Raw genomic sequence first — 15,679 nt, 5'->3', positions numbered from 1 at the left:
GAGGGCCACGGGCTAGGGGCGGGGATGGGGAGGGGAGAGTTGGCTTCTGTTGCTGTGGTAGTTAGCGAGTCTACACCATCTGTTTCTCACCACATCACACACATTAACACACATAAATACAAGCACACATACATACATAGTGTTGAGGAGTGACTGGCTACATGTAACACTGTTACCTAATTCAGTTACAATATAAATGTAACTGTAATCCATTTAATTGCTCTTGTTAAATTTCAGCCTCTGGATCTGATTCTGGATCATAAATATACGCTGAATCTGACTGTTAGCCATGGTTTGTTTTGGATGTTTTTTTCCTCACGGTAATGTCACAGCTTCCAGCTCTCAACGCAAAAGCCTATTCGCGTTCGTGATTCTTTAGCTCCACCCACACGTCACGCCCCCAGCCGGTCGTGTTTTTCCGGGAAAAATCGGTACAGACTATCTTTCTCTTATGAATATAATAAAACTAAAGACTTTTTGGAGTTATGAAGGATGCAGTACTACTTTATAGGTACTCAAGATTAACAGGATATTGAGTGAAAACGAGCATTTCACCCCCCCTTTAAATACAGGAGTAAATACGGTACACATACATTTTGTTCAGTTGAATGTGCGCAAGTAAGTTATATACTCAAATCCCCCCTGTGCCGCTTGTGTTTCTTACCTGCTGGTGCTTTGATCAGAGGGGGCGGGATTAAGGGCACTATGATAGGCATGCCTCCATGCTCCTTAGAGGAGGAGGGGTTTACAGACGCCTCGGCTGTTACTCCATTCCGTGATGTCGGAGTAGAGCCAGAGCTGTTGGCGTGTGGAGGAGAACCACTGCTGTTCTCTACTGTGGATGCTTTTGGCAAAGAGTTCTCTAAAGAGGAGAGAGAAGTAATGGTGAGTCATTTATGTCTCACAAACCAGTCACAAAGTGAAATACATAAGGTTAGAGGATCTATATTTGTTGTGTGAAATGTCATCGCGGGTTTAACTGTCATGGAATACAAATGGCCATAATCAGTTTACTGTAGTCAATATAAAATCATAGCTGACCCCATTTACACTTAGGCCTCAGGGACTGATGGATAGTCATTTGATCATTGTTTTAACAATATCACATTCAGGTCTGGCTCTATTCATAATGCAACATCCACTAAACACCATCCAATATGTTTTTGATGGATGATAGTACTGATATTATTATCATTTACATTTTCCTGATTAATGTAGTGTTTTACTGGGAAATACCATATTACGGAAGTAAAATAGGCTGTGAACAGGGTTTCACACTGATTTAAGACTTGGCATGTGTTTGCGTATTGAGATGTTGAACCACAACTGAACAGAATTTGACAGAGTCATTCACAACTCTGGGGCCCTGGGACTCTAGAAATCTCTCAAATTCACACTTCTCATTACTGTTTTGACTTGTTACATGGCAGAAAACTGATTAAAATAGCTCTAGAGTCCAGAGAAGACATTTCCATACTACATTTGCCAGATGCTTTTATCCAAAGCAACTTACAGTGCATTTCAAGCTATAATTTGGGAATTGAACCCACAACCTTTTGCGTTGCAAACGCAATACTCTACCACTGAGCCAAAGGAACATACACACATCCACCTGCAGCAAATAAGACAAGATTCAACAACGGCACCCAAACAGATTACTGGTAGATAGCAGAAAAGCCCATTTATAACTCTAATGCCTGCTCGTTTAGAGACGATCATGGCTAAATGAGTTAATTAAGTCTGATTGTCCTTTGCCTAATCTCTCCACTTCCAGCAACGTCAACTAACAATAGTGAAATATCGTAATCTGTGACTATGGATTTGTCTGACGGCAGAAAGTAATTAAGGAGAGTGTCACATGGCAGGCGTGGTAGGTTGGAGAAATGTGGCGCTAGCTGGGAGCCATCTAATGCCTAAATCACCATTTTCTTTAATGGAGGCTGGAGTATGGACTTAGCAAGGAATTAGACAGCTTATTGTGTTGCCATCTCTTTTTCTGCAGAAAAAATGGCTGACAGTTTAAGACTCTAATGCTCTGGCACTGAGGCCAGCCAGGAGACATGAACATGAGAAGTGAGTTTAACAGAGTGTTTTGGGGGAGCGACAGAGGAAGTTAAGGAATTTAATAGTGCATTTTCTTTTTTAACAACATTTAAAATCTGACAGTCCTTGTTTTCTTTCCTGTCCATGTCAGGATTTTGTGTCTTATTACCGCTCTAGAATTCCCTCTAGACTATTTCTGATGACAAACAGGTTTGTTAAATTAACCTGCTACAAAGAACCTATGGGGAATTAAGGGAGGATGATATGATAAATTAATGCAAGTTCTGCATATTAGTGTCAGGTGCTCATAGGGTCCAGAAGGAATAATTTAGATACTGAAACGTTGTCTGAATTTAAATCTTGGGTTGCAGACCAAAAAGAGAGTTCAGTCACCTATGGTGCCCAAATAATCTTGTCTCGGCAACTAACCAAAATTAAATTCTCATTCAAAAGTTGGGGTTGGTCAGATTTTTTAAATGTTTTTGAACATTGTCTCATATGCTCAACCAAGCTGCATTTATTTGATCGTAAATTCAGTAAAAACAGAATTTATAGAAATACTACTAAATATTATTGAAGTTGGTACACTGCAGTGGGCAGTGCCACTTGATCCTTTGGTGCCCAATAAATATTTCTTATTAATATCAATGTTGAAAACTCTTGATATTAGAAAGTGAACAAAATCAGCATTTACTTGAAATCTGAAATTTTAACTGTTGCATTATAAATGTCTTTACTGTCACTTTTAATCGATTTAATGTGTTCCTGGTGAATAAAGTATTGACCCCTACAGGTAGTGTACTTTTTTTGTTTCTCATCCATCTTTGATAGGTTTTGAGACCATCTATATGCAATGCGTCAATCTTATTTTACCTTCCTTCCAAAGATAAAGCTCTGTGTATGTGTCCGATCTCACCTTTCAGGACAGAGATGTGTTGCCGCATTTCTCCATCAGGGTAGTTGCGGATCTCTATGTCATCTGAGTTTCGTAACTCCACTTTGTCATATCCGTACCATCCAAGCAACTCATTCATGGTGTTTTCAGCAAAACTCTACAGAGAGAGACAAAGAGAGAACAATTTAGAATGCAATTTTATTTTGTTGAATTTCTTTTTTTTTTTTTTTAAGAATCAACTAATTTATGTTACTGCAGACAATGCTCACGTATCATAGGTTAATTCTACTAAAAACTCAATAAAACAAAACTTCTACAAAAGATTCTACTACTCATTTCATAATTAATTCTCACTGAAAATGCCTTCACACACACAGAGGGAATCTGAAAGAGTGAATAATTGCAGTCTGTTTGAGAGGTGCTGAAACAATCAATGTAAAAACCTCTGGCTGGCAGATTTTGCAATGCGGATAAACAAAATCTCCACAGGGAATCTTATGTTTGCATGGCTACTGTGAACCAAGGCCAAAAGTAGTTTCATCCAAGAAATCCACTAGCTCATCGATAGACCAAATCTGACTGAAAATAGCTTCAAAAGTTTCAGCTCCATACCCTGTTAAGAATGAAATCTGGAGAGGCCATAGACTGACCAGGGCATCAAACAAACATTTCACAAACAAAACTTAACCGGAGAACAGAAGAGGAAGAGCATTATTAACAAATCAGAACTGACTGGATCAGAGCAGAATCCATGCAACTTCAAACTACTAGACAAAAAAAGTGTGGGTCATACTTTGATCTTATGAGATTTTAATACCCATTTGCTCTGCGGACACATTTTTAAACATTACCTAAATAGAGCAGTTATACGTGTGAATCTTTGTACATTTTTGATATATAAATTCAAATAAAAGATATATTAAAGGAAAAAAATATAATATATATAAAAACAAACATTTAATTATAATGTATTATTTTTCCCACGTTTTAAAATCTCAATGTATTTATCTCTAATATATAAGGGAGCACCTGAACATTCTGATATTTCTTTCTATATATGTATTTATTTTTGACACTTTTTCTGCTTTAGTCAGTCTGAAGGAGGCTCTCACCATCAAGTAGGGCGAGTTGCCATGGAGATTGCCTGCCTGTCCCACCCCTGGTAGGGGCCGACTGGACGGGACCTGATGAGACATGAGTCAACACTGTCAATCAAACATAGAAACTGTCAGTCAATCACATTACAGTTTTTCTCAATTGCTTTGGCTCAGTTCTCAAATGATTTTTTTATTTCCCAAAACATTAAGTTCAGATCTCTGAACAATTCGCTTCTTTTTCACATCAGATTGGAATTTCTTATTGATTTGAGCAAACCGCAAATGCTTTGGCACATGTGTGCAAAGAGTACATACAACTGTCTGCAGTTTGGACAACAAATAATTGCATATGGCTTGTTGATCAAAACTGATGACTCGATTCTCACTTACACTGTCAAACACTTCAGAACTTCTCTGACATTTTTTATTGTGTAAGCCATCACATTCAAAACGATCTATTCAATTATCATAATTAGTATACATGAATGTATATTCTAAAATATATCTGACATTGACATTATTTGTAATGTCTGCTAAATTGGCACATGACCTCTAATTGCATTCGCAATCTAATAGCAAATTACCTCTAATATGAATCAACCATTTAACCATTTACGTAACCAGTCAACTTTGGGAGTGTATATATATATATATATATCTATATATATCTATATATATATATATATATGTAGGTTGCCCACAGCACAATCACTGCTGTAGAAGTTTTTGAGAATGGAGGACATTCACAACCCTGAACTGCAGCAACATTCTCATGGAAGAGCAATTGGAAGGCGTGTAAGAATACGCGGTGGTGGTAGAGGAAGAAATAATCGAGGAAGAGGTGGAAATAGAAGAGTCAGAGTTATTTTTTCCCATGAATGTTATTTGTTGTTTGTTTATTCGTTGTAATACACAAATATGAAATGTAAAGTGAAATCTTGTTACTCTTGTCAGTTACTTTACATGTACAGTAAATACACTTGTATTGTGTATATACACATGAAGTACAAAAATAAACACTGTAAAAATACAAATGTTCATAGACTTCTTTTTTTTTTCTACATGCTACTGAATTTTCTCAAAAAATATGAGATTTTTGTTTACAGTTTTTCTCAGTCACTTTGGTGCATTTTTCAAAACAGAAATGAAATTCTCAAAACTACTTGTACAACCTCCACATCATCTAGTCATTTATACACATCATAAAACCAGTTTCTCATTCTTTTGAACAAGTTGCGATTGCTTTTGTACATTCATGCAATTGATTATGCATGTTTATCGGCAGTTTCCTACACTATCAGTTGCTCATGTCATGTTGCTCAAAACGTATTGCATAGTTTTCTGTGCAACAGTCTTACCCTTCAAAACATCTAGTCTTTAGTTCATCATATAAGTCATTAAATGCAAAATGGTTAATCTAGTTGTCAAAAACTGCCCAGCACACTTTTTATATTTATTTTTACACATTATTATTAGACTTTTTGTACATTTGGCATGAATTGTCCAAGTGAATCTTGACTTATGAAGAGAATGTAGATGATAAACCAATGATAAACCCTTTCTCTGAAATAGCTCAAAGGTTCATCTCATGAATCTTCAGTTGAAAAGCTTATACTGTATAGACAGAGGACAACACAAGAGTTACACATTCTGAAAATGGACTTATTTTCATATTTGTGTCCATATTTGTTTTTCCTTTTCTATATCACAATGACATTGTAAAGGTTTTTTTTTTTTGGTCAGACTTTGTAAAAGTGTAACTGGGAATTCTATCAAGGTCTCTTTCAGTCAATATCCCACATACAGTAATGTGTAAATGTGTACGTTTGAAATGGATATGGCATACATAAGCATATGGCATATTGTTCAATACAGAGGTTTACATCAGATCATCCCTCCAGAGTAAACTGTTATATTGACAACATGACTAAGCAATTTGACTGTCTTATCCGTACACTATGACACAAGGACTTGCCATTCTGATGGCACTGATATGTTCATTGACACAGCTATTTACTTTTGAGAGATGAACTAAGGATTTTGAGCAGGAGACTGGCTTTTGCAGGTAATTCATGGTGATTTGCTATTTGTACGGGTTGTTTTGAGAAATGCACTTTATGTTTTGCAAATTGTGAGTTTGATTCAAGAAATGTACCAAAGCGACTGAGAAAAACTGTAAACCCTTAATTTTCACAGTTGACTGTGGTGGTGAAAAAACAACTAAACATTTTGACCAGTGTGGGTCACACAATGACAAAAATAATTTTGATTTTGGTGGCCTTGGCCAAATTATTGACACAATAACTAGGTTTTGAAGCATGAATTAAATGTTTTGGGTGAGTAACTACATTTTGCAGACATGCTATAAAGTTTTGAAGTTCCTGCAAACAGTTGTGACATTTGCACTCACAGTTTAGAGAATGTTAAGACTGTTTCGAAAAATGTGCCAAAGCAATTGAGAAAAGCTGTAACAGTCAAGCAGCATACTATTATTTAGTGTTTTCGGATATATACATGCTTGGTTAATGTGGTTTGTATAGGCCTTAACACTTAACACAGTAAACGTTCAACTTTACTTTCTAAAAACTTTACTCTCCATTGTACAATATGGCACTACATTAATAAACAGACATATAATTAAAAAAGGCTAAATGAGGGATTCACTTTAATGCAATGTTGCATGTTATAATGCTTCATAACTACTGGATCCTTGTACAGCATATTCAAAAGCACTCATGCACATTTCCAGCCCTTTTCTCCACTCCTTCCCTGCACTTCTGCTGTACTGCCACCAGGTGTCTGTCCAGCCTCTGGTCTGTAAGGTGAGGATTCTGTTTCAGGATTGAGTTCACAAGGTCAGTCACAATGCAGTAATCACACTCTGTCCACAGGAAACCCTACTAGACTGTATCAGCACAGCATGGATCAATCTAGAATCACCTGAGCTGTGCTCTAAAGTGTTTTTGGGCACTTCTAGAGTTCTGATTGTCTGGGGACACCAGCTGAGCAGAGTTTAGAGGGGACCAAAAGTTCAAGAGGGCTCACCTGTCTCACAGTGTTAACAAGGGGTCACACGTGTTCATCAGAGGGTGAAAGGTGAGGTCACATTTGGCTGGGGCACAGTGATTCTTTATTATTAAAATAGACAGATTTATACAAACAAGTTTTAAACAATTGATTGAGGTAAATGTAAATTTTCCAATATTTTTACTATAGTATATTAAAATGTATTAAATTGAAGAAGAAGAAAAAAACTTTTTTTTTTACAATTTGTTTACTATTTCAAATACATTTGAATTCTATATTTATTTTTTCCCTTCCTCTAGTCATATGCCACGTTCACACACCAGCAGAATAAGGTTGCCAGTCCTGTATTTGAGTCCTTAATACAATTATGTTCACACACAGTTTGGTTATTTATTTGTTTATATTGACAACCGCAGTCTGTAATCAAACTCACACCGTGTGTTACATGTTTTCATGTGTGTTTTCGCTAACGAACAGTGACAGAGAAATGAGCTGTGTCATCTGTAAGATTTAGATCCCGTCAATTTTGTGTTCTGCTCGCGATTCAAATGCTCCGCTCTATCCAAATATAAAAGCTGCTGTCAGTTTATGAAAATATGACGAAAGAACTCGCAGCTCGATTGAAATCTTGTCATGTCAGAAGTGATACAACTTTCCGTATTATGGACGTGACGTCGCCATCTTTGATTTTACTTTGGTCACTGTTGCTATGGAACGTATACGGGCTTGACTCCCTTTGCACATTCATACAGACCGTGTTCCAAACGCAACTGTAAGCTGCTGTGTGAATGGGACACTTCGAGACTCACACCTGTAAAGAAAATATGGTTGTCAGTCCCAAAAATTTACAGTGTGAATGGTGGGCCAATTCAAAGCTCATCATCATGGGCCAACTTTAGCCCGCAGGCCCTAGTTTGTGCATCTCTAATTTAAACACTATTAAAAATGGAGCCAAGTTTTTAAAGCAAAATAAACTAAAGCTAATCCAGACATTAAAACTTAGTGTTTTCCTTATTTTATACAAATGTATGCACATGTAACCATTGCAAAACAAGTTTAGAAAACATAGTTACAAAGCGCAGAGGAAAACCGACAATTTAAAACATCATGTGCATCACTGCTGTGTATTAGTCTTCAATAAGTGCTGCCGATCAGCTTGAGTTCTGCACTAAATGTTACTCCATACACATAATTGCAATCTGAAATTCCCTGCACTCCTCCCCTCTCAAGGCTGCCCCATAATTACACAAGCTCTGATAAAACCAAAAAATCACTATGAAAAAAATGTTGATAGAGAAAAATACTATGCTTCCTGTCTTATAGAGGCTAAATGAAATCGGAAAAGGTTTGGAGAGAATGATTTTCATGGTAGACTGAAACATAAATGAGAAAAGTTACAAGATACGAGGCAGCAAATCTCATTCCCTCTCTGCCGCCTTCCCTCTCTGTTTGCCGTGATTGTGACGGCGGGGGGAATCGGACACCCTGCGCGCAGTAACAAGAGTAGGTCACTGTACACCATGATAAAATTCCCTCCTCCTTTCACCAACTTTCCTCCTGACCCCCCCCCCCAAATACTCTCTCTCTCTCTCTTTCTTTCTTTCTTTTTTTCTTTCCTCTCCTCCCAACCCACTTTTCCATTCCCTTCTTGCTTTTTTCTCTTCTCCCTCTCTCATACTGAATATCACTTTCTTTTTCTCTCTCTCTTTCTTTCTCCCACCACCACCACTATGCTCTGCTTTCATTTCCATCTACCTTCCTTGATATCCGATCCGCCCTGTATTCTCAGCTTTCAGTTTTTACAGCTTAGGCTGTCTATTGCTATATACATTCCTTTCTCCTCTCCCTCTCTCTCATCCCCCTCTCCGTCTGGGCAATCACCAACATGGGGCTTATTTTACCATGCTACACATGAAAGCAGACAGAGATGAAGGCCACACTGTCAGACATCTCTTCTGTGTATCTCTCTCAGTGGTATAATAAGGCCACACTGTGCACAATCTACCGTATCTCTCTGGTTCTTTCCTTTTGCCATTTTCCAATGGTCTCATTTCTTGTAAGTAAGAGAAAAATTAAACAAAGAATTGTTTTAAACAGCACCAAAAGCGAGGGACTCCTCATAGGCAGGGTGTGTGTGTGTGTGTGTGTGTGTGTGTGTGTGTTTGTGTGTGTGTGTGTCTGTGTCTGTGTGTGTTGGTGGAAATCTGATACGTGAGAGGGAGAAATTCATAATGCTCAGGTCTCAAGTTCTAACTGAGGCAATAAGAGAGAAGTGCAGAGTAAAACGCAGATTATATTTGTACACACACGCTCTTTATGTGTTACAGTATGCTTTCTTTGATGTTTGTGCATTTTGGGAGTTATTTACACACACACACACACACACAATTTAGTAAATAAATATATATATACACATATACTTTCAGGAAAAAGCTGTCACTGGGGTGTTATCCTAAGGTACAAAAGATACTTTATTAACTCCTTAATGGTACATATTAGTACCTTTTATAAGGGTACCAGTGACAACTTTGTAAAAAATAAAAACATAAAAAAAATATTCTGAGAGTGTAGAGCTCACAGTAGAAAGCATGAACTCATGAAAAAAATGAGTGAAAGCCATGCAGACACTTTTGATAATACAGCTGGGATGGAAGTATTCAACCTTGCTGTAATCACCCCCTCCCCTTTTACCCACACCTGTTCGCATATGTATCTCAGACCCTCAAACAGACCCTTGCTCAAAACCCTCCTCTTGTTACTTTACACCACATATCAAATTTAGCTTTGATTCCACAGAACCTGATCTGTGTTTGTTGACGCAAATGTTGGGGGAAAAGTTTTGTCTTGTCTCCATGGCTTTGCTGTTTCCTGTTGTTCATGTTACATGTGGCCGTGACACACGCACATTGTTCATCTGCGCCATTTGCATATGCATGAGACCACCGCCCTCAGCTGTGCCAGCGTCTCTGTGGTCTATCTGTGGTAACTGTATGGGGTATCTAGGGCACCTGCATGTGTCTGGTGAAGATGTATGGGATGTTGTTGTATGGATGCAACTGCATATCCAGGATAAGGGAAACTAAAATGAATAATTTAAGAATCTTTGAAAGACCAATATTAATGGACCACTATTTTGAATTATGCACTCTTAAAAATAAAGGTTCATTATTGGTATTTGTGGTTCCTGAAGAACCTTTTATATCCATGGAAACCCATTACACAAAAGATTCTTCAGGTTATTCAAAATGTTCTGCATGCTAAATGGTTCTTTTAAGAACTGTTCGCTCATTTAATGAAAATGCTGCAAAAAAGCCCTTTTGGAATACTTAATTTCTCAGACGATATATAGCTTTGCTTGTATAGGGATTTTTTTTTAATAATATTTTTCTAGGGTGATCTATTCAATTATCTTTCATGCAAAAATATGTAAATGTTTTAGCTACACTCTGAACGTTTAAAAACAGAACATTAAAATTATTTGGTTGGCTTGACATATGACAAGTATTAGTGTACATATAAGATCACAGTCTCACACTTCATCACATCAACTGCTTTAAAATACACTTCATTTTTGTGGAAAGAGCCAATTTAATTTGTGGAATCCTATCAGAGAGATTGCAGGGTGAAAAAAATTGATGTGGGTGGTCTGTGAAAAACACCTGTGCATTTCAGGATAGCTGAGGCAATTCTAATCATCATCTGTCAATTATTTGAAAAGTTCCCATGATGAAGCATATCCAAGTGAAGTGCTCTGCCTAAGTCCACTATAAATACACTGCTGGATTAAGGGTGGACTAGTGGGCTAGTACAATATAAATCCCAAAACAATATAAAACTGTGTATAAACCGTAGCACCACCCATTTACATGCTCAGCTAATTTGCTGTTGTTACCAAAGAAGTTAAGCCTGATCAGCTGCAATGCTTTATTATGGTGTATTTTGTATGTTGTCTTTTTTTGTTACAGTCAATGATGTGAAATATTAATATGTATATATGTAAAAAAAAAACAAATCTGTTATATAGGTGTAATTTTATTTTTCATGCATATTATAGGCGGTCTGTAAGATATATATATATATATATATATATATATATATATATATATATATATATATATATATATATATATACACACACACACACACACACAAAAATAATCCCAAGCTGGATGCTGTCTGCTGACTGGAGAGTTTGGGTGGGATAAATTGTGGTAGGGCAGGTCAACTTTATCCACAGACCTGTGGAAAAATGACTGCTCTACGGATAAAATGACAGACTTTTGCCTGAAGGGTATACACACAACACCTTTACAAGGCCAACACTCACCACAGACCTTTGGAGATGAGCATAGTAAATTACAGAGGAAAATAAAGACTAAACAGTGTGTGACAGACTTAAAGTATTCTGAGAAATCGCTGAATTTGTCACTGAACTCAGATTAAAGACGAGCAGTGCACAAGCTGTTATAAGCAGTGTTTATCATGCGTTGTATACGTCTCTCATCTACTTCACTCAGGTGACAGTTCTTCCAGCATCCTTCAACTGCCCAAATCCACATTTATTCTTGCCACATTTTAATCTCCTATTTAGTAACCTAAAAGGGTATATAACAACTTGAGATGAGTTTCTTTCTCAAGCTCTCCAAACTGACAGAATGCCAAATCTTTTAATTTATAATGTACTGTATATATATACTGTATACTGTATATGTACTGTATCCAGGCTTTTATTCTAATTTTAGTAAGAGAAGAGAAAGGATCTAATGGAATACAAGCTAAAAATGTTTTCAGTAAATGGAAGTCTCACACCATTCGAGAAGCAAGGTATTTATTCCATTCTCTTTCTGTCATGAACTGACTATACAAAAATTGATTCCTTATTAAAGGAAAGGTCAGCAGTGTGAAAGACAATGTAAACTTAGGCAGCAATGTATTTTCACGTCAATTCATTGATTAAAAAATCGTCCTCAAAACTCACGGATCAAAGATTTTTTTCCCCCCAGATCTATTCAATTTTTCTGAATTCACTACAATTGCAAGTAATATTCACACAGATAATAAACTTTTGTTTGATGATGATGATGATGATGAATATTTTACCATTTCTAAATGAACATTTATTTTGATGTTCAAAAACATCTACGTGATGTGATTGTCAGGAGGCTGAAAAAAAGGTGTTATGAAAAAGTTGAAATTCTTGAAACTAAATTTTCGTTCTTTTTTATTATCATTTCCATCAAAGAAAGAAGTGGTTTTGTTTTATTAAGTTATATTTTTAAAACATTTGTCAGCCAAATCAAAATCAGGGACGTAACCAACATCAAAATCAGTTTTGCAACGGTTTTGTTGTCATTTTGACATCACAGTGAGGACCTCTGTAGACCCTGATGTCTAGTTTAAAAATGAAAATGCAAGGTTATGTGAAGTCAAATAGAATAACCTGAAGTATGATCATTGTAAATTAAACACTTAACATGACTACAATATACACACTATTTTTAAATAATGACTGAATAATTAAGAGGGTTCAGCCCCCCCCCCCAACCCCCAATAATTCACACCTCAGATTAAGTCAGTTTCTGCAAGGGCAGCATTGCATCCCTCTCTTGTGTGTGTGAGTTACGTCAAACTGAAAGATCGGTGCCGTTAGGGGAGACGCACGCGTGTATCTCCGCTACAGGTCGATCAATATCTGTCAAATTTAGAGCCCCGGCGGACCGGTGAGCCTCGTGCAGGTTCCGTCAAAATAATCACTGACAAGAAAAAAAGCGAACGGAGCAAATTCACCAAAGCCACACAGGCGATTAAACTGACCTAAACACGTTATCAGATCAATGAAATGCGTCCCTGTATACCACGATTTTGCTATCAGAATAAATGTACCTTGATCTGATAAAGAGCACAGATCAATTCTGACGTTTCCAAAACATTAGGCTGCATGGCAGCTGATGCAAACGCTTCAGACAATGAGCTTCATAAAACCAGGAGACAAAGCGCCTGTGTGCGCATTCAAAATATACTAACGCATGCTTTCCTCAAACAGAACCAAAAAGTCAAATAATCTCCTAGTTCTCGAATAAACGAAACTATGACTGCATATACCTAATAGGCTACCCCGAAAAGGCTTTTTAAATGTGCATTTGTCACGAGCAGACAGCGCTCAGTCAGTGCTGAACAGATGAACATCTGGAGGTACCAGCGCTTCCCATCAGAGAACAGCTGGACAGCTGTACCCTTCCAACTTGCTTTCCGTTTCATTATTGAATTTTACTCTGTTCTGGTGCTGCTGTGTTGTTTAGCAGAGTGATAGTAACGCGCTAGTAGTAGTAGTAGTAACGCAGCCGTTTGACGCGGAGACTGACGCAATGGATTTTCCATCAACTACAGTGGAGCCAACAAGAGGATTTCACTCTAAACCATCTCGTGGTGTCACTGTGGACATTTTATACTTTACGTACATATGACATAGAAACACATATAAATATGTTTATATAAAATCCATGGCGCAGTGTTAACAAAACATATCATCTCAGCACTGGAAAGCAAGACTAGAGTTGTTTGGAAGGTGTGTGAATTAAGCTCAAAAAAGAAACTGGAGGAAAATAATGCCGACCTGTTCTGCAACCCAGAAAGAAAGAAAAAAATCTAAGTTAGTTGATTAACCCTAAACACACAGCGCTTGAATGAATCAGTTCTCTATATTCAGTCCGAGGGCGGAGCGGCGGTGCGCTGAACGCATCCAAAAATGACAAGCCTTTATGGGCGCCAGTGAGAGAGAGAGCGCGCACAACCTACCTTCATCTCTGCATTAATTTCCCTCTTCACAGGGTGAGCTGGCTTTCTGCTCCTCTTGTTTTCCGGAGGTCTGCCCTCTTTCTCCATCTCAGCCATGTTGTCTTTAATCTCTGTCAATATTTGGGGGTCTAACCCCGCGGGCGCACGGCACGGAGCGAGGCGGGGCCGTTTCAGAGTTGCGGAGTGGCAGCGAATGGCAGGCGCGCGAGAAGCCCCAGTGAAGTTGATGCTGCTGCTGTCGCGGGCTCACCGTGCCCGGTCGAGTCAGCCATCTTCTGCCTGCTATTCCTCAGCGGTCTGAGTGTGAGCAGGATCGAGCCCTCTCCGAAAGCCAACCGAGAGGTTGAGAAAAAAGAGCGAGCCAGACAGGGGGAGGGGCCTCCACCGTAACTCTATACGGCCACGCTGATCCCGGGAAGGCTATTTCCTCCCCAATTTTCCACAGATCGGTTTTCACTCAGCACTCCACGCGTGGCGGAGGTTGTCGCGCGACAGGAGTGAATAGGACGCCGTTGTCTGCTGTGTTATAGTTTACCCCGCGCGCGTTATCAGCACTCCGCAGGGGGTGCTTGATATTGTCATACGAGAAAATTAATGAAAATAAAACAGTCAAGGGGTCCTAATCATTTCTTTTTAATTAAACATCTGTGAATGGGTGGGATTATCGTAATAGGTGTTAGTGTTTATGAGAAAAATATCTGCAGGTAATTAAAACCCACTCTGAAGGTGTGTGTGTGTGTGTGTGAGTGAGTAAGTGAGTGAGTGACAGACAAAGAATTTACAGGGGCAAAACAAATGTGTTACATGTAAGAGAAAGAGATTTATGCCGTCATACAAAAATTAATGGGTGTCCCACTAAAACGGTGTCCCCAAAATTTAGATTGTATGGGGTATTTTTTTTTTAACTGTTACTACTCTCATAATTTCATTATTATTATTTTTAAAGACACATGACATTTGGCACCAACAACAAAACATATTTTCTTTTTATTTTGCTGTCATGAGTTTCATTTAATTTTATTACGTGCATTTAACATAATTTTTTTACCAACTATCCTGCAACCCATTTTTGGAGTCCCAACCTGTATATACTGTATTTCAGAACGAACTATGAAATACTGTATTTCAGAACGACTTTGGGGACATCTTGGAGTGCACAGAGGTGCACCTGGGGTTCTGTGAGGAAGATGGAGCTTAAAAGTCTGCACAGAAAGAGTTAATGCAGTGTAAAGATGGAGATGAAAGTCACATAAGACAGTTTTTTTGTAGTTGTTTGTGTGTGTGTGTTGTTGTTGTAAGAAAGAATTATTTGTATTTTTAACCCTCAATAAATCAATCTCTGTTTGCATCCTTCTTGTTTTCTCCATCTCCAACCCACTGTTGAATTGGCTCTCAAACATGGCACTTGTAGGGTAGGATGGCACAAGAAATCCTCTCTCCTCTGGATCGGACCAGAGGCCGTCGTCCTTGAGAGTGTATCGACGTCCCATCCCAGATCACTAGCAGATGCACGACAGCCTGAATGAGTGCATTGTTTAGCACACACAGCTCTGGCAGCCCCTGCCGAACATTAGTCCATGATAAACAGTTACATTCTAGCAGGGATACTGTTACCCCTCTTGATACTAGAGGAGGTGCTTCAGCCTGTTTCTCTAACAAGCCAAACTGTGTTTTCTCCAGCGTGGATTGGCTTTCACTCCGATTTGATTCCATAGCTCTTAGCCTTGTGTATCAAGTGCGGAGGAATATGGTTTGTAAACACAAGTAAGGCTCTAATATGCAATGACAAATAAGATTAGAGGATGGAATTTACATCTCTTGG

The 15,679-nt window shown here is 38.2% G+C and overlaps 1 protein-coding gene across 4 annotated transcripts in view; it reads right to left on the bottom strand.

The window, feature by feature from the left end:
* Positions 1-14,738, bottom strand: part of LOC113112581 (sine oculis-binding protein homolog) — a 35,822-nt gene extending 21,084 nt beyond the window's left edge. For all 4 annotated transcript variants that reach the window (XM_026278277.1, XM_026278279.1, XM_026278278.1 and 1 more), the window contains exons 1-4: positions 13,858-14,738; positions 4,051-4,122; positions 2,960-3,095; positions 665-862 (exon numbers count right to left, since the gene is read on the bottom strand). In XM_026278277.1, coding sequence (XP_026134062.1) covers positions 665-862; positions 2,960-3,095; positions 4,051-4,122; positions 13,858-13,953 — 502 coding nt within the window. In that variant the 5' untranslated portion in view covers positions 13,954-14,738. The remainder of the gene's footprint in view (positions 1-664; positions 863-2,959; positions 3,096-4,050; positions 4,123-13,857) is intronic.
* Positions 14,739-15,679: the final 941 nt, after the last annotated feature.

This window comes from Carassius auratus, chromosome 13 (genome assembly GCF_003368295.1).
Source record: "Carassius auratus strain Wakin chromosome 13, ASM336829v1, whole genome shotgun sequence".
Classification (NCBI taxonomy): domain Eukaryota; kingdom Metazoa; phylum Chordata; class Actinopteri; order Cypriniformes; family Cyprinidae; genus Carassius; species Carassius auratus.
The sequence above is the reverse complement of the archived record's forward strand: the minus strand, read 5'-3'. Positions and strand labels throughout refer to the sequence as shown.